The 20274-nt window shown below is 44.6% G+C and overlaps 2 protein-coding genes across 2 annotated transcripts in view; both read right to left on the bottom strand.

The window, feature by feature from the left end:
* The window catches only part of SRP54 (signal recognition particle 54), a 56527-nt gene that overhangs the window by 9293 nt on the left and 26960 nt on the right, over positions 1-20274 (bottom strand). The gene's annotated exons all lie outside the window — the stretch shown is intronic.
* FAM177A1 (family with sequence similarity 177 member A1) lies at positions 1817-16722 on the bottom strand. The gene is made up of 3 exons (XM_059723061.1): positions 16031-16722; positions 5596-5772; positions 1817-2224 (listed from the first exon to the last, which is right to left on the bottom strand). Exons 1-3 carry the CDS (start codon positions 16109-16111, stop codon positions 2072-2074), a joined length of 411 nt encoding a protein of 136 aa, XP_059579044.1. The 5' UTR covers positions 16112-16722; the 3' UTR covers positions 1817-2071.

Genomic DNA, 20274 nt, shown 5'->3' with positions numbered 1-20274 from the left:
GGTCTGCTTATACTCCTTTAAAAATATCCAAAAGAACTTAACTTTTCAATTTAACAGGAATATAATAAACTAGTTAACATATTATTGTGGTGATGCAAATTCAGATACAACTTAATTGCACCTTGAATTCATTGGTATGCACAGATTCTTTCAAATCCAACTATAACAGTGCAGAACTACAAACTGAGTAAGCTAGAAGTACCTCTGGGGAAAAAAATGACAAAGTAACTCGTCACAGAGCCCTTGCTTCCATTACAAAATGAGCCCTCAAGGCAAGCACTGCCTTCCCTGGGTCAAGAAAAAAAAAAAACAACTAGACACCTCTATTTGAATCATTATATCCCATAATCCAAAAGTATCTCAAAGTAGAGAAAAAAAATTAAATGAGAGAGAAGCACATTCAACATGAAGAGGAAGAAAATGGTTTATGTGAAAGCCTAAGAGCATGGAAAGCCCACATTTGGGTTAAAATCCTGCTTTTCTTTCCATCTTACTTGGTCCTTCAGTTTAAACAGTAAGATCTTCCAAATCTTCCTCAAGTTCTCAAAAACAATACAACCTAGGTGACAGAGAAGAGTAAGACATTTACTAGGAAACAGAAGCCTTTCAGAGTAAAGTGAGAAGTATTACTACAAAACAACTCAGTAAACCCTAATTTGAGCAAGAAACACCTCATTTTCTCACACACCACTTGCTCCTGGTTCAGATATGAACCTTGTTTTTGGAAGGCACAATGTAGAAATAAGTTTTTACAGTCATGACCAACTGTGTGACGCAGAGCATCCAGGAAGCGTGGCATCCCAGGAGACAGGCTGGGTGAGGTAGCAGGAACTTCCTCGTGTTGTAGGACAGCAACAAGGCTAGGTCCTAGACTCTTGCAAGACTGTTACTTTTTCACTGTAAATAGTTCTTTATACAAGTTCCTATAAACAAAGTGTTGTTTCCATCAGGGTTCGAATTACACTTTGACTGGGGGGGGGGGGGGGGGGGGGTGTCTGCAAAAAAAAAAAAAAAAAAATTAAACCAGTTCATTGGAAAGAGCAATACAATCAGAGACTGCCCCCCAGTGATGATTTTCAAATCTTACGGGGGGGCTCATCTCTTGGGGTGGGGCTCAGGCCCCCAACCTCTCCCGTAATCCATCCCCTGGTTTCCATACCGCAAGCCTTCAAGATACAACAGACTGCTGCTCCCTTGCCCTGACCCATCTTGATTGCTGCTTCTGGCACACGCTACAGTGCTCAGCCAGTAGTGGCTGTGAGGGGGCTAACACTTGACCCCACCCCTGCCGCTTGCTGAGTTAGAAAGGAGTGGAAGCCATTTTGGCAGCTATTAGAGCACAACCCCTCCATGCTTCTGTTCTGGCAAAGAAAAATTTAATTCCCCACTTAAATCATGCTCTGCAATTTTGGAGGGTTGATTTTGCAGGGTAGGGGTGCATGGTATGTGAGTGACTATGGTAGCTATAATTTAAGAAGTAATAAAGGAAATACTTATATTGGCCCTTAAGCCAATATAAAATGGACATCCACAGAGTAAATTTCAATCTAGAAGTGCAACTGGGGCAGGGTAAGCAGGGCACCAGCCCCAGATGCTAACTAAGATGGGGTGCCAGAATCGCCCCCCTCCCTCCAGGGAGTCTTTGTCAAAGAAGGGGCAGCCTGCGGGGGAGGGCGAAAGGGAGGGTCAGCTGCCAGGGAGCCCAGCCACAGGGCTACTGCCACTGGAGCGAAGCAGAGGCTGCTACAGCAGCAGTGGCAAAGTCAGCAGTAGCCCAGGAAAGTAAGTCTTCTCTCCCCCCCCCACAGCACTCCCCCACCCCTCCACCGGTCTACAGCATTCAGCATACTCCCATGCCCTTCTCATGTGCTCGATGGGCTCACTATGCTCCTGTTTAAATCCCCTATGACTAAAGAAATCTAGATGCTTTCACTAGGAGAATTGGGTCAAGATGGGAAAGTACTTTTTTGGTAATAGAATTTTCCAGTCTGTACTGAAAGACTGATTTGCAACATAAAATACATGCTCACATAAGTCAGATGAAGTCAAAAGGTACAGTTAAAGTATTTAACTACAGAAGGACTTTTTTACATAACACAAGTTCTGTCAGCTTACCGCTGGTTATGAGGAATGATAGTTTCAAAACACTCAGCATGGCAACAGCCAACTTAACTGGCAGCAGAACTGCAGATACATCAGGGAGACAAACCTTGCAATACTGCCTCTGCAATTAAAACCACTTCACTGTGGACTATGCTGAAGTCAACAGTTCATTATATTACAAAGTGAACTACAACAAGGAACATCACTTAAATATATTATTAGCTCTGTTATCTGAAAAACAGGAAATTGATAGGAGCTTATGAATTCCTGACCCCACCTATTCTTTAAAAAAAAAAAAAAAAGCAGTCATTCTGTTTTGGAAGGACAGTAGCAACCCTCTTGTCATGACAGCACGTTGAGCAAGACAAGTGTAATTAGAAACCATAATGGACTAACTGACCTTTTAACTTGAAACCATGGAAGAGACCTAAAATCATTAGCCAAAATAAAGCTGAGAAGAACTCAATACATACAAGGAATGAATTTATCTTTTTACAGGTGGAGGTGGCATACCACAGAACTCCCATTTTTGTTGATCTATTCCAAGAGTGCTTCAGGGTTACTTTGCTTACAGGGAAGGGTACAGAGTCATTTTCAGTTTAGTTACAAAACATTCAGCTTAATTATAATTTCTTTCCAATATGAAAAAAAAGTTATGTTTTCTTCAACTCAGCAGAGGACCTGTAAAGCTGCCAATGCCAGCTGAGCTCCAAAATTTTATGATGTAGAATTTCTATTCAAAGTACTAAATGTACTTTCACTCAAGATGCAATGGACCAGGAGGCATTATTATTTACAACATATTTTTTTTTGTATCCCAGCTGCGATAATGAGTTGTAGACACGCCAGTCTAAACTGACTATTTAATTGTGTGTATAGAAAACCTACAATACAAAACATTTTTAAAGCAGCTGTTTGCAAAAACATCATGGCTCAGCTTGGACTAGTATGTCTTCAATTCATTTACTCAGTTGGAATACATAAAAACATGCAGCAGATAACAGCAACCCTTGGTCTAGTTTTCCTTAAGTTATAATGAAGCTTACTCTGTCAAGGTAAAAAGCAGTGAACAATAAGAACATGTTGTGCTCTATAAGATATTCATATTTTTATTTAAAAGTTTAATAAAAAAATAAGGATTACATAATAGCTTGGGACAAGGGTGGGGGGAAACAAATCTTAACTATGGCACACAGTGCTTCTCAATGCTCACAATGTATAACTAAAAAGCAGGAAGAACATCACACAGCCATTAAAATATGCAGGATTAACAAATGCTTTGATGTTGCTAAAAACCTAGTCTTTAGTGCCTTTCCTCACCCCAACGTAGATGGAGAGTGCTATTCAGAGAGGTGCAATTACTGTCCATTGCACAGCCAACTGAACTCAAAAGAAGTCTTAAGCTGACTTTACAGGGGTTTTGATTAGACACTTAAGTGACTTGAAGGACTGTACTGAAGAGCATGTCATCTTCTTGTATACCAAGTGATGAGAGAGCAGTGCACCTATCCTCCTTTTTTGCATACAATGTGCTCTCCAATCATCATACTCATTCTGACATGGTCTCCTGCAGAACCAGAATAGGAACATTTAAGAAGAGATTTCCACTGGAGAAGATCTGAACTATAGATAACAATTTTGACTTCTTACTACTTGAATATTGCCACATTTGGTAATTTTGTGGCCTTGTTGAAAAAATATTCTTGCACTTCCTTCCATGGATTCCTTAACAAGAAAAAGGAGATGGGGAAGCTTAAGAACTGCTATTGACTTAGACATGTATATGGAAGTCTAATACCTTATTGCTAAACCCATGACACTTACACTGTACAGGTTTTGCTGCTTATGCCATCTTACAAACATTGAAGCCATATTCTTTTTCCTCTTTCCCAAATGTACACTAACATGTCAGCTGAACAGTAACATACTCCAGACCCCACCTGCTCAATACTCATACTATAAATTTCCCCTGTAATATGTGTTTAATCCAATATTTCCTTTCTGCAAAGCTTCACCTCTTGCTAGAATCACTGTTTAAGATGCCCAAGCTCCCATTCCAGTGTCTTCTGTTTAACTTTTTTCTCCTCTTTATCTAAGTTAACTCAACCCATGGAAAAGAAAAACCTGATTTATAATCCTTGCCCAACTTCCTTCAAACCCCATGGCAACAACACTTCTTCAGAAGGAAAGACAGAAAATTCGCACCAAAGCTGGGATCCTCTGTTGCAGTCCTACTAGCTTTCTTCACTAACATCACAAATCTCATGGGAGTGACAGGGTTATTGTAGCTACATGACAGTGATACAACTATGTGGCAAAAGCCTCTAATATGGCCTGTACAGCACAAGGCAGCATCATGCAAGTGATCCCCTCTGAGCTAGCTTTGCACTTGCTACCTCTGGCAAGAAGACCAGTGTACCCTGGTTACCATGGTACTGCATCTGGACTAATTAGTTTTGCTGACCAGCTGTCCTGGTTCCAAAGTTGGCATATGAAGAGCTAGCTTGAGTACCTCTGCACAGTGCTGCCTTATGCCAGCTACAATCCAGTTAGTGCCCTGGCCACCACATTCATAAATGGCTTGGAGTATCTCTGCATGGCACTGCGCTGTGCAGGGCAGACACGCTTTGAATGACAAGAGCATGTACTAGCTGTCTCCAAGGCAGCAAGACAAACAAATGTGTTTTCTCCTCTCTCCACCTGCAGTCCCTGGGTTACAGACACAAAGAGGAATTTTCTTTTTAAACACATAGCACAAAACTGGCTCTAATACTTAGAACGCTCCCAATCCCATACCAAATCTCAGAATAAAGATCAGGAAAATGTATGTTTAAATAAAATGCCAACAGTGAACATCCTGTAGCCTAACTGCACCCTTTGAAATATTATTTGGTATTTTATGAAAGGACTCTATTTTCAACTGCTTTTGCAAGTCATTTACTTTTTTCTATTTCTGTGCTTGCTTATTATAATGAACAGCTGATTATGCAACTACTACATTGCAAGCTGAACTCCTCCAGTTTCAGTGCACATGGATTCCTTGCCTGCAATTTTGTAGCAGTGTAAAAGCAAAGGAGTGTCAAAGGGGTGTCAAACACATTTTCCTTGGTAGCACAGGTGATTCAAGAAGACAATTTTAGAACTATAAAGATACAGGGCCCACTTGTTCAGCCTGCGTGTAAACAGTGCTACCAGCTTTACTGGAACTACTCATGTAAATAAAGACAGCAGGAAAATATTTTTCAAATGTTCCTAATCCCCAAGAGGTTTTACAACAGAAAGTGATTTCCTGGAAGACCGAAGCAAAGAAGGAAGATCAGATACATCTGTGCTTAAACATCATTCTTCCAGTTCCTACAGTCATTTACCATAACTTGCTAAAATGTAATAATCAGATTTGAATTCAATAATTATTTTTGCACTTTAAATAGACATAAACGTAATCATGACTTGTTAATTCAACATTTGTGATGTATTGGACAACAAACTTACAGGATCAATGGGAGGCAAGAGGTCTTTTTTCTCTTGCTCATCTTCTTCTTCGTCTGTGCTGTATTCTTCCATAGTTTCTCCACTTGCAAAGTGAATTACCCTTCTTGGAATTTTCTTCTTCTTCCCTATGATTCCCAATTCCACATTCTCAAAGCCTCTATCGCCATTTGAGTGCTGCTGAAAACCAAGAAAAGAACCAGTCTCAAACACAAGCTTCTGCAAGATGAACACTGAAACTGAAGAAGTGGTTTTCCCCAGACTTCACCACATACCTGTCAGCTCACTGATACCCCTGGGACTTCAGCTAGAGATAAAAGGATTCTCTTAAAAAAAGGTGATGTGGCTGTAAGGCAACAATTTCCCAAGCTTTTTCAAAATGAATTCCCCACATCACAAAAATTATAGCAATCACATTCATTTCAAGTTTGCCATTTTTCTTAAAAAGCCTATACAAACTGAGCAATCACTCAGCTCAAACTGCTCAGACCTTAACAGGACAGGTCTTCTCTTGTTTTTATATACATTGTTCATTAACTTGCCTGCTCACCACTGTTGACATTTAAAGTATTAGCTTCTGAATTAACATCCACTAAAGTAAATTAATCAATTCAGACCTCACAGCTGTTTCAAATTCAGGCAAACACATCTACAACAGATCAATTCATTTAACATTTTCTAGGCTTCCTCTGTAACCCTGAAATCTAGCTTTAAAAAAAATACAGGCTGAAAAACTGAAGAATAATTAAGAGGCTGCCATGCTGCTCGGGTACAATATCCTTGCCCCGCTCCCCCCAGTCTAATCTTTCATGCCCAATTCACAGTGAATGAGAAGGCCCACAGCCCACAGTTGGGAAAATGTGCAATGAAACACAAATCCAGATAGCTATGAGTGTGCAATCTATATTATTTGCAAAGAAGAATGGATGTTAAAGACTTCCTTGTTCTTCCTAACAAACTCTACTTCCTCAACAAGGTTTTTGAAGCCTCCTGTAGTGTTCTATAGAGTTCTGCTAAACAAGCTACAGAACTAAAACACCAGACAGTAGCAAAAAACTTAAAGCAGCTGGATGAGTTGAAATCAGGGAATGGCTTAGGATGAACCGAAGGCAGTGGACAGGCATGTTATGTGCAGGGATCTGGGTTTTCCATTTCCCATGGGAAAAAGGAAAACACTATAGATTCCCCTTTTACCCCAGAAAAATGCAGATTTTTCATTTTAATGGAGAAACCTGCGGATTTTGCAGTTTTGCAAACTGCTCTCTGCTGGCTGGCAGAGTTCCAGCCTGCAAGGGGCTGGGGGGAAGCAGAAGAATGGCAGGGGGCGGAGCCTGGGGAGCAGCCTATCAAACAGCCTGGAAAGTAGCTCCTGCAAGTAAGTCTGGTGGGGGGGAGGGGGGATTAAGGCTCCCATATTGAAGAAGGGAGGGAGTTGGGCAGGGCTGGGGCTGCTGCCCACCCTGGGCAGTGCGTGAAGCTTGGGAACTGTGGCTGGAATGCGCAGCCACAGGGCCCCAGTGGGGTGTGGGACAGGGCCACAGGCAGCTCATTGGGGGAGGGAAGCGACCAGTTCCCCACTCCTACACACACTCCCACAGGGGGCATAAGGGACCCATGCCACCCACATCTGTGCATGAGGTGGGGGTGGGCGCAGGCTACCGGCTGTGGATTCAGACTCCCCACCCTGCTGCTCTCCCCCAGAGCAGCCAAGTGGGTGGCACCTGCTGCAGCAGGGCAAAGTGGACTTGAGCAGGGAAGCTCCTTACCACTGTAAGACCCACAGCACCCTAGTGAGGCATCCCCTGCCTGCCCCACAGCAGCAGGGGCAGCAGCACAAAGTTGTGTCTCTTGCTGCTGCCAGAGGCAGGGGACGCATCGCCAAGGCAGCATGGAGCCCAAAGTGGCAACAAACTTCCCCGCTCAGCCCCACTTTGCCCTTTATTTATAGGTATGTAGCATTTATTTTATTATAGTGATTGAGGCACTAGCAGGCTTCCAAATCGCTTTAAAATTGTAAATATATCAATAAAACATTGTGTTCAATTGATGCATATACTGTACATACATATACATAGACATATACCAGGCACAGCTGGTGAACCCAGACTGGTGGGGCAGTGAAGCGTCCCATAAGAGCAGGGGGCTGGGTTTGCAGCCAGCCGGGAGTGGAGGGGTTGCAGCCAGCAGCGGGGAGGCTGCAAACCACCCCCCACGCCTGTGAGATGCTCCACCACCCCACCAGTCTGAGTTCACCAGCCACTCCTGACATATACATAGACATATACATAGTGGCATTTCATTTTAATCACAGATTTTGGGGGTTTATCAGAGAATTTGCAATTTTTAATCAGAGTATTTGCAGGTTTTTTGTTTTTTTGTTTTTAATCAGAGAAAACCAGGAGCCCTGGTAATGTGCTACTCCCAGAGAGGAGGAAGGGACACTGAGGTCTTGTGCTACATTTAGTGTGAACAGGGAGGTCAACCCAGTCTTTATTTCCAACCCCAGTAGCAGAGCTGCTCCACAAGATCCCAGGTATTCCCAATGTAGTGCTTGCTGCTGCTGCTGTTTTGATGGTGTTGTAGAAGTGGCTCTTTAAATTATTCCTGATTAGTTATTAGGGCAGGCTCCCCAAGTTCTCCTGAACACAAGCAAGAGAAAGGAAATGGCAATTTTTAACAGTTTGAAATTCAACTGAAGTTGAATGCAATTTCATGGGGAAAAGAAATAGCATTTCTTTTGCCTAAAGTCATTCTCTTTGCCAAGTTTCAAAGCCCTGCTGGCAAACCAAGGAGGGGCTGGAGCTTCTCAAAAAAAGCCTGTCAGAATCCTTTTGAATGGTAGGTTAGGCAAGCTAAAATCTCAGGGTTACTACCACGTTTCCCTGTAATAAAAAGTGTCAGCCACATAACAGTAGCTCTGTCTCTTGGACTAAAGTCACAGAACTAGCTTCGTATGAACTATTTTTTATGTTATTTTTCTGGCATGATACAATGATTCCATTTTTAATTGTTTTATCCAGTAGATAAACAGCTACTGAAGAGCACTGTTTCTTAAGAGCCACTATCACAAATATTGTGGTAAACAGTATAAGCTTGTGCCAGAAGTCTCTTCTGACTTTTGGCACAAAAGTCGAATACTTTACATTTCCTATCTATATTTAGCATAATCTATACGGACCACATCTATATGAAAAGGTGACAAAAATGAGCTCTAATTCCAGGGCTGTCGGAACTGTACTTTTCAATTCCACAGTCTCACGCATAAGAAATACCAAAACAGAATGGAGAGGGTTCATAGTTTAAGAGCATATATAGTAGTTCAAGCAATTTGCTGGAATAAGGTAATGCAGAAGTCAAAGCAATGAGCAGGTAAATAAAGAAATAAATGTATTTTAGCAATCTTATTATATGGGTGAAATTATTTGATCTGTATCAGAGAGGAGATTAGACTCCCCTGCACCATGGAACAGGAGCAGGTAGATAACATCTAGTTTGGCTTGTGACAGTCAGTTGATTTTCTTGCTAAAGTTATATATAAAAAAATCAAGCTAAACCAGATGTTATGTACCTGCTCCTGTTCCATGGTCAGGAGCAGGTACATAGTCTAATCTCCTCTCTCCATCCTTGGTAAAGTATTTGAAAAAATTATCAAGGCTCACATTTGTGAGAGCCCGGCAGGACAAATTATGCTGAGGGGAAACCAGCATGGGTTTGTGGCGGGCAGATCGTGCCTGACCAACCTAGTCTCTTTCTATGACCAGGTTACGAAACGCCTGGACACAGGAGGAGGGGTGGATGTCGTATACCTGGACTTCAGGAAGGCCTTCGATACGGTATCCCACCCCATACTGGTGAACAAATTAAGAGGCTGTGATGTGGATGACTGCACAGTCCGGTGGGTGGCGAATTGGCTAGAGGGTCGCACCCAAAGAGTCGTGGTAGATGGGTCGGTCTCGACCTGGAAGGGTGTGGGCAGTGGGGTCCCGCAGGGTTCGGTCCTTGGACCGATACTCTTTAATGTCTTCATCAGCGACTTGGACGTGGGAGTGAAATGTACTCTGTCCAAGTTTGCAGATGACACAAAGCTATGGGGAGAAGTGGACACGCCGGAGGGCAGGGAACAGCTGCAGGCAGACCTGGATAGGCTGGACAAGTGGGCAGAAAACAACAGGATGCAGTTCAACAAGGAGAAATGCAAAGTGCTGCACCTAGGGAGGAAAAATGTCCAGCACACCTACAGCCTAGGGAATGACCTGCTGGGTGGCACGGAGGTGGAAAGGGATCTTGGAGTCCTAGTGGACTCCAAGTTGAACATGAGCCGGCAGTGTGACGAAGCCATCAGAAAAGCCAATGGCACTTTATCGTGCATCAGCAGATGCATGACAAATAGGTCCAGGGAGGTGATACTTCCCCTCTATAGGGCGTTGGTCAGACCGCAGTTGGAGTACTGCGTGCAATTCTGGGCGCCACACTTCAAGAAGGATGCGGATAACCTGGAGAGGGTACAGCGAAGGGCAACTCGTATGGTCAAGGGCCTGCAGACCAAGCCCTAGAAGGAGAGACTAGAGAAACTGGACCTTTTCAGCCTCCGCAAGAGAAGGTTGAGAGGCGACCTTGTGGCTGCCTATAAGTTCATCACGGGGGCACAGAAGGGAATTGGTGAGGATTTATTCACCAAGGCGCCCCCGGGGGTTACAAGAAACAATGGCCACAAGCTAGCAGAGAGCAGATTCAGACTGGACATTAGGAAGAACTTCTTCACAGTTCGAGTGGCCAAGGTCTGGAACGGGCTCCCAAGGGAGGTGGTGCTCTCCCCTACCCTGGGGGTCTTCAAGAGGAGGTTAGACGAGTATCTAGCTGGGGTCATTTAGACCCAGCACTCTTTCCTGCTTATGCAGGGGGTCGGACTTGATGATCTATTGAGGTCCCTTCCGACCCTAACATCTATGAATCTATGAATCTAATATATATCATTAAAAAAATATATAAATATATACACACACACACACACACACACACACACACACACACATCTATTAATGATTTTAATGAACTCATTTTAATGAATTAATGATTTTAATCATTCAGTAATGCTTAATTATTTTTAATTTTACATATTATCTTAACATTATTTTAATGATTATTTTATTTTTATGACTCAAAAGGATTCTGACAAACTTTTTTGAGACGTTCCAGCCCTTCCTTGATTGCCCCTCCTCTCTCTATATATATTATTTTAGCAAGACAGACACCTGACCGTCACAAGCCAAACTAGATGTCATCTACCTGCTCCTGTTCCATGGTGCAGGGGAATCTGATCTTCTCTCTCACATAGACCAAATAATATCACCCATTTCCAGAACCCAATAATGTTTTGACTGCAGATGATTCCCACAGAAACATCCAGTCTTTTCTGAAGACCTTAAGTGATGGAGAATGCATCACCTTCCTTGATAATTTGTCCCAACAGGAAAACATACTAGCTCAGGTCCTATAAGATACCTATTACACCCCAGCTGATACTTGGGTAAAGACAACTGAGCTGTTACAGTAATCAGATGCTATTAAGATCACGATCCTGTAAACACTTTTTGCATATGCATACAAATAGCCCCTTAGAGTTCAATAGTATTAGTCATGTGTCTAAAATTTCTACAAATGGAATCACTAGTAGGATTGGTACCTTAATGTGTACCTGAGTCAATCAGTATTTGAAAAGAGTAGTTACCCATGGAGTTTACAACAAAGTTATCTTCATAGGTGGAGGGAGAAAAACATTTTTGGGGGTGTATGAGTGTGCATGCGCATATCCACCCTAGCAGGTAAGTTTGTGGGGGAAGGGGTGGGGGAGGGGAAAGGGCTGTGGTGGGGGCAGATTGAGGCCCCAGTGGTAAGGGAGGGAGCAGGACACAGGCAGGAGCAGGGGCTGCGGTGAGTGGGGCCCTGGCCAGGCCAGGTGGTAGGACAAGTGGAGGCCATGTCCATCCGTCCATCGTCATCACCGCCCCCCCCCACCAATCTGTGCATGGAGTGGAGGCAGCCATTGCTACGTACTGGGCTTCGAGCCCCGCTGCCCTGAGGGCCATGCAACGCTACGTGTCCCGCCACCGGGTGTGCAGGGGGTGTGTGGTGCAGTGCAGCACTGGCAGGCACATGGCGTCGGCTGCTCCCAGGACGGCTGCAGAAGGGAGCAAAGCAAAGCGCTGTCCACCTTCCTCCATCCCACGGCAGTGAGGGAGGGAGTGGGGCTGGGGCGGAGGCAGGCCCTGCACAGCCAGAACAAGGCGCAGGATGGAGCTGCAAGCAGCTTGTCCAGGGGGCGCCTGGCATGAGGGGATGGCAGCTCTCACTACTGCATGCACCCCAGAAGGGCAGATCTGCGCATGGGGCAAAGGCAGGCTTCCAGTGGTAGGACACACATGGCATTGGACTCGCACTGCTCTTGAAGCAGCAGCAGCGAGGAGCAGAGCAGATCCCAGCCCGCAGCAGCAACCCACCTTCACCCGGCGCAGAGATCGAAGGGGTGGGGGGTACATGCCCCACCCTTGGCTCCCCTATAGTGTGTGCAGCAGAGGGAGCCCCCCCACATCCCTGGATGCACAGCTCCCTGAGGCCCCCAGGACCACAGTTAAGGCTGCTGGGGCCAGCAGTTGCTGGCCCCAGCCTCCCCTACCCCACCCAAGCTAACCTGCCACACGCCAAAGCGCATATGGCATGGGCATTCCCTGGGAATAAGAAGCAGTGGTACAGAGTGTGCTGCTGCTACTTGTCCCTGGGGAAACAAACATTTACACTAGTCTGGACATGGCCAATAGCACAGAATTGTTTTCAACGCTATGGTTTCCTATTTAAAATCTCTAGGTTTATCTTGCAAATCATGCTTACATACCTAACAATGTATGGCACCTCACAGCACCTTTGAAAGGATCTCAAGGTACCTCAGGGTGCTGTGGCACCCTGGTTGAGAATCTCTGCATTAGCTTAACAACTGGACAGGAAATAAATCTAGTAAATACTCCATCTGTAAGAGAGATTAGTCCCATTTGCATTAAAGGTAGTGTTGCAGCACTAGGAAATGTCCTTTTTTTTTTTTTTTTTTACAATTCATAGTTTCAATAATTTTGCTGCTAGCAGAATTTACAGAACAAATCACTAAGTTTGCATACAGCGATTTTCTGTTAGTAAAATTTGCACTCTTCCCTTTCCCACCCCTGTATAAACAAAATATGTTACCTCATGAGGAACTCATAGGACAAAAAATGGCTACTGGCGACGAATGAGTTTTCAGCTCCCCTCAACTTGCAGGAGAAATTATTTGGGAAGTGAAGAGAATCCGATTCTCAAGCAACTGAACAGATGTATTTAAAACTATTTTGACATTTGCTTTAATTAAAGCTAAGAAATGACTACCAACTCAACTCTGATGTTTTAGCAACTGCAGAGCAGTTTGCATAGTTACAGTTTCTACAGCAGCCTTTACCTTTTCCTGGGTGTATACCTTAAAAAAGAGTCTTTACATGTCCATACAATATGGAAACAAATGCCATAAAAATTATGATAATGGCATCTGCCTGTCCTCTTCCTAAAGAGAAACCAAAGGCTGGATAATTTAAAAGTGATGTTTAAATCCCACCTTTTCAATACCTTTAGAAGCATCTCTGTAGAATTGTGTAAAAATAAAAACCTTAAGGTCTTAGCTAATTGACACAGCACTTTGATTTATTCATGCAACAAACCTGTAGAGTTCTGATTTTGAATAACAGTAAAAACAATTTCCAAATAAAGTAAAAATGTGTGAGGTATGATAAATTAGGTCAATAGGTTACCATCACACCAACCCTGTAACATTATAGACCCCAAGTTAAATATTAGCATAGGCCATGAGCAAAAATAAGTATAGCAGTATTCCATCTATTTGTTCACTTGAAAAAAATCACCATACAGCTGGCAGTTTACTAACTGAAGGAGCCATGCCACAGAACAGTGAAAGTAATCAGGACTTGCCAATTCTTTGTGCTTCAACGTTCAACCTTGGCTATCCGTGCACACAGCTAAACAAGGGTATGTCTACACAGCAGTTGATTAGGGTAGCTCCTTTAGCACTGGCAACAATCTATCCACAGCAGTGTGGGGTTCAGCACACCTAATTTACCCTACAGAGAAATTTACCCTACCCTAAAACTCTTCAATTCAGGTCCTACTTATTAATGCATCATTTTCCTGGCCTTTACAAATGAAGTCAAAGAAAACTGATATTCTCAACATCCATTCAAAATGCTGCTGTACGGCTCATTCCATGTCACCAGTCTTGGCATTCTTCCATAGCACCCCCTTCTCCACTGCATCAAACAGACTGCTTTTCATTTTCCAGGCCCATCTCAACCTCTCCTAATAGCACATCAGTGGTGCTCAACCTCTGGCCCATAGACCAAATCCAGCTCTGTGAGACATGACAACTAATGCTGTCACTGCTTCTCCACCATCAATTTCCAGACCCATAGGGAGTCCTGTGGGCCAGATGACATGGACCTGTGTGCCAGACTGCATCAATACATGGCAGTGCTCTGAGGCCAGACTGAGTGCACTGGGCGGGGCTGGGCTGGCACTCTGCATCCCACCCCTAAGCTGGATCTGGCCCACAGACCAGCCCTGGCCTCTGGCCCATGGGGCCAAAAAGCTGAGCACCCCTGTCCTACATCATTTCTCATGCCACCAAAATGCCAACTCTGCTTCTAACACTTGTTAAACCTGCAAAACAAATGCCTTTGATCCCTTTCCCAGACTGCCAGAGGTGCAAATTTCTACAATGCTGATTTCCTTGTTCTCTTTCAAATTCACCTTTAAAAACTCTCCTTTGATTTGTAACACCTACAAAAAGCTTCGCAACTATTAGTTAATAGAGTGCTAGAACTGCTGCTTATTACAATGACCAATATGGTCTCATTGTTTCCTTGTGCACCCCTGTCTTCTCACCTGTTCTCTCATGTCTGGATCGTGAATTTTTTTTAAGCAGAGCCCATTTTTTCATTCTTTATGTGTACAGCATTTTGGTCTGTGACCATGTCTTCTTGGTTCTACTGCACTATAAGGGACAGACCAGCAAGGTTACAAATAAGCCTGTACGGCACTTGCCATTATGTCTTACCTCAGGCAACGTGAGAGCCCTCACTTTGCAAACTATAAAATAAGGAAAGCAGGACTGTTTTGTGTATAAATCTTTTAAACCCATTAGATATTTTGATCTGAACAAGAAAAGAATCTATGTCCAACGACAGCGTTTCTTCCAGGTAAAAACCTGTTAATCTGTGCAGGCTTGGGACAATGACCTAAAATGAGAATGAAACAACAAAAGCAGGAAGCTCAGAGACACAGTGCAAAGGTTGGCAGGCCATAGTGACAAATGTCTATTCACATCTTCCTCCCAGTCTTTTTACTGATCCCTTCTTCTTTTATTGTTGTCAGGGCTTGCGGGTTTTTTAAAATATTTTTATATATTCTACTGAGCCACCGTAACAGAGAAAGCATAAAAAGCTAGGAATTTGCTTTAAGAACGAAACTCAATGAAATGCAGAACTCAAACTGTGCAAGGACATTGTAGGTTCTTCATAAATTCAGGTTTAAGAGTCTCGTGTGGCACTAGGGAAACCTGTTGGGTTAAAAACAACTGTTGGAAAGCAGTGTCCCTTACATGTCGGGCAGCTGCATCTCAGTGCACTTGCCGTGTTGCTGACGCAACCTGCCGAAAGCTGAAGCCTGCTTAATTCAACATTTATCAGGCTCATTTGTAACAGGCATTATTAACAAGGTGTAGCAGAAGAGGTGTGAGATGGGGCATACCTGCCGGGAAGGGTTATGGAGTGTGAACAGAAGAGCAACCAGAGGGAAGCTCCCTCAGAACAGGCAAGAGCTTGTGTAACCCCTCAGCCACAGATAGCCAGGTGTATTCGCTACAAGACAGGAAGTGCTTCGTCAGTAAGCGTCTATACCTAAGTGCTGCTTAATCCTACAAAACGTTTCCAGGGCAGCGTCTCCCTGAGTGCACAGGGGACCCCCAAGGGAAGCGGGGGGGAGGGGTTACTTGAAGCCTTCACCCTTGCAAGCAGGTGAAAGACAGGCGAGCCCCCACCTGCCAGGCACTGCCCCATCGCAGCTGCGTCCCCTCCCTCCCAGCTCGCTTAGCAGTGAGCTGGGGCTCACGACAGGTCTGTGAAGGTGCAGACCCCCGCGCCGAAGGGGCTGGCTGGGCCTGCCAGGGCCAGCTCCATCCCCGCGGCAGGGCAGGCGGCGGGGGGACGCGCGGCCCCACCCAGGGGGCCCCAAGCCCGGCCCCGCTCCGCGGCTGCGGCCGAGGCCGGGCAGCGCCGCGGGTCCCTCACGCCCGGGGCTTTCCACCCACCCTCCCTCCCTCCCTCCCTCCGGCCGGCCGGCGGGGCCTCACCTGCTTCTGCTCCTGCTCCATGGCGCGGGGGGCGGCGGCGGGGGCGCAGTAGAGGGTGATTGCAGACAGCCGCTGCTCCATCCTCCCCCTGGCGAGCCCGAGCGCAGCGGCGGCCGCACCAGGCCGGAGCCGCCTCCGCCGGGCCAGGGAAGTGAGCTCACAGCCGGCCCCGCCCGCCGCGCACAGCCCCCTGCCCGGGCACGTGCTGGGCCGGAAACACCGCGGCGCGGCGCGGCGCCCGCACACGGCACACCCGCCTCCCCGGGCGCCCCACTGCCGCAACCGCCAGGGAAGGGCGCCCGCGGGCGTTGGGCCGCTGCAGGCCCAGGTCCTGCCCCGGGTGGCGCTCAGCGTCTTCGGCAGCAGCGGGGCCCGGCGCGCGGCAGCTCCCTGGTTGCGGAGGCCCGCTGGCGGCGGTGCGAGCTGCCTTGGGGCCGCAGGATGGTGTCCGGGCTGGGGCTCGCGCGGCCAGAATTACCCTTGCGGAGCAGCCGGGAAGACCTCGCTTTTCTGCTTGCCCAGCCCCACAGGCGTTCACGTCTAAGTGGTGCCGCTCCCCTGCGGACAGAAAAGCTCAGCCCCGAGCAGCCTCTTCCCCAGAGGGACGCGGGGGCTAGGGCTGTTCCGTTTGGGAAGGATGGAGGTGTGTAAGAAGGGCACAAAGGCTGTGGCTTATGGGAACAAGAGCGCGGCGGCGAGTGGGAGTGAGACAGGAGAAGCCATTATTTGGAAAACTAAAGTTGTTGAAGGACAATACCAAGCTTTGATGATTTTATCTGCTTTCCAGGCAACCTGCAAAACTAGATTGGACAAGGAGAAAGGCTTGCAAACAGGACAAAAATAAAAAATAGGAAGCTTAGAAAGGGACCATGTTCATGAGGGGAAAGTGGTGGTAGTTTTGATAAATCAAACTTCTTGCCCTGCTTGAACAGTTAGGACAGTCTACATTACCACTCAATGATGACATTTTTAGTTAAGTTCAATATAGTTGTATACTGTTCTTAAGCCCCTTTTTTCCTAAAAGCTTTGTTCGTACTGCCAAAACCATCTATTTTAAGAAGGCCATTTTACCACTTACACCATGGTTCAGACTCCCAAAACAAATAAATGCTCCACTTCAGAACACAAAAAGGTACAAGGGCCATCAGCTGGGTGACAGTATACTATTAACCTCTACCAAAATGCATCGCTAGTCTGACAGTTGTGGAAAAACATGGTTTAGAGAAGCCAAAAAACTCCTGCTGGAATGATTGAAACAGTTGTGCTGACCTAAAAAAAAATTCATACTTGGAGAGGGAAAATGCTCAGCAGTATACATCTATAGTCCCTCACTTGAATATGCAGCTCCCAGCTGCCCCCAGGAACATAAAGGCTGCTGGGGCCAGCACAGTTGCTGGTCCCAGCCTCCCCTACCCCACCCAGAGTAACCTGCCACACGCCAAAGCATGCGTGGCACATGGGCATTCCCCAGGGATAAGTAGCAGCAGCACAAAGTGGACTGCTACTTGGCCCCTAGGAAAACATGTCTGCGCTCATCTAGATGCACCCTTTGGGTCCTTTTCTTGGTTTTTTGATTCTTCTGTGATGTTTTGTAAGCATAATATCAGTTCAAAATCATCGTCTATAGTTACTGACTCATCCTTTGGGTAACATTTTTTTTTCCTGGAATTGAACCTGCGTGTGACTTGTAATCAAGACAATAGAATAGCTGAGATACAGATCTTAAATCGAAAGCAACTGGTTAAAGCAGAGATGACAGTTCTACTGGAGGGTGGTTACTAGCGGTTTGTCAATAACTGGTTTTGGGACAGTTCCTAAATTTTTTTCTTGATGACTGACAGAGGGTGGAATATATTTAAAAATTTGCCAAAGATAAAAGTTGGGGGTCATTGTCCATAAAGAAAAGGATAAGTATTTCTTATAGTTCAGTCCACAAGGTCATCTAACTAGAATGGCATGACATGTAGTTAAGTGGAAGTTCTTGCACTAAGGAACTAATAAAGAGCATTTAAACTTGTTTCCAACTGTGGAGCATCCATAGAAGGTGGAAAAGTAGCTGGGTGCATGAGTTAATCATAGCACAAATGAGCTACCAATGGGACTTGGCAAGGAAAAGAAAATGCAACTTGAGGAGCATCAGGTAAGGTATTTCCAGTAGGTAGGGTGTGGTAATGTAGTTTTACATGGGACTAGTGAGAACTCGAGAGAAAAAAAAAACAAAACCAAAAACACACACATGTAGGGAGGGAAATAAGAGCCTAACTTATCTAAGATGCACTTCACTAAATACATTACCAACATTATGTGATGATGAGTGCTGTGGTTTCCTGCATTAACAAGGGACTGGATTTTAGGATGGAGGATGTTCCTTGTAATCCTGTCACTAAATGCTCATTCACACATGACAGCACTCAGTGGAGAGGAGAGGATCTTAGTCACTTTCTAAAGAAGAAACAAGTCTAACCAGATAATTTAGATCAAATTAAGACACCCCCTACCTATCAAACATCAAATGCAGGTGTGTTGTAACAAGGCTGGATATTCTTGTAGGGCAGGCAGGCCCAAAGAAGTTTGCAACTGTAAATCCATCTCAAGAAAAAAAATCAAGTGATAAATGCTTACATTTTTGTTTGTTTGGGGGTTTTTTTATTGCTGCTACCTGAGGCCCCAAAGAAGCTGCATGATAGATTAAAGAAGCATTTAACAGACTTGCAGTAACTAAGTAAAACAGTCTATAGATTATTTTACATATACCAGGATTGTTCTACTCTTCTCATAGAGTTAAGAGAAGACTAAATTTAAAACTGAATAGAAACACTGACAAATGCAATGAAAGTGAAATTTCAGTAATTTTAACCTGGTTGTTGCCAGTTTAAAACCTATTTAGGTCAGTGCTGACAGATGCTTGCTGTGCTCAGCAGATTGCATCTGTTTGACTTGAAAATGCACATTAATCCATACTCTTAACTAAAGTCCTTGTATAACAGTGATCATCCACTCAACACTAAACATAGACATTCCAGACAAATTTAGTGCCAGAAACACAGACCAAAAAACCCAGGAAGTCTAGTATTAAATAAAGATAAAAGGAAGAAAGAATTCAAATGTTACAGCAAATTCCTGCCTATGCCTGTGCCCTTTGATAGCTGTTTGTTGCCAGTGCTAATGGAATTAATTGTCCAGTTGCTAGCAAACAGGTGTCTGTCAACTATCACAACTGGTTGCCTTGTTGGCAGTCTCAGCAGAAAGGCTAAAGAATAGATGCCATGGAAACTGAATTCATAGTAGCATGAAGTGGAAACTAGCACAAGAATTGCTTGTGCTCTGCTCATTTGGGAGTGAAAGCTCAATCTTACCCGTTCAATAGGCTCTCACTTTACTTATCAAAAAATAGAAGGCAAGCTGAAGAAGCCTCCACTGCCTCATGAATTGAAGGTCTGGAACTGAAAAGGGCTAGAGGGCTGCCAAAGTTATGTTTTTTTTAGCTAACATAATAAGCAGCTGCTTTGCCCTAGCTAGAAGCTTCTAGACCCTTTTGAAATTCTAGATAGACCAATCTCCCCAAAATACACACATGGAAATATTTATTTTTAGGTCAGAAGGCACTAATATCAGAAAAATGTCCTAATCTGTCTGGTAGGGGTAGAGGGGGAAGAGCAAGGAGTAAGGACAACTGGATTCCACCCCCCCAGCTGCTGGATTTAGATTGTAATTCCTACTGAAAACATTTTAAATTAACAAGTCTGTGACTACAAGCTTTATCACAGATCGAAGGTTAAAAATATATTAATCTTAAAAGTTAAGACTATTTATAGTAGTATCTCAGGAGTGATGAACCACTTTTCTATGCCATCTACTTACCAAGTTACACGTGTCACTGCCTAGTTCACTAGTTCTCTCTAGTGGTTATTTCAATGCATTACAGTTACAAAAAAGTACATGGAAAAAGACAGCAAAACCAAGGAGGGGGAAAGTGTGGGGAGAAGTGGGGTGGGTTATGTCTATTTTTAGTTCTTTAACTTTTCAGGCCTGTGTTGTGTTTCATATTTCATAGAAAACAGAAGTGTTTTAGAAGTTAAAAATATTTCTCCTACAAAACAGGACTAGGGATGGATGGAGTTGTGCACAGCAGAACGGTGTAGGAAACAAAGGTTCCTGTAAGCAGTTATTCAGCAACCCTCAGCAGGTGTAATGTCACAAAAATATTTTTTGCATCACTACGGGTTCACTTTCACCTTAGCTAG

This window comes from Alligator mississippiensis, chromosome 2 (genome assembly GCF_030867095.1).
Source record: "Alligator mississippiensis isolate rAllMis1 chromosome 2, rAllMis1, whole genome shotgun sequence".
Taxonomy (NCBI): Eukaryota; Metazoa; Chordata; order Crocodylia; family Alligatoridae; genus Alligator; species Alligator mississippiensis.
The sequence above is the reverse complement of the archived record's forward strand: the minus strand, read 5'-3'. Positions and strand labels throughout refer to the sequence as shown.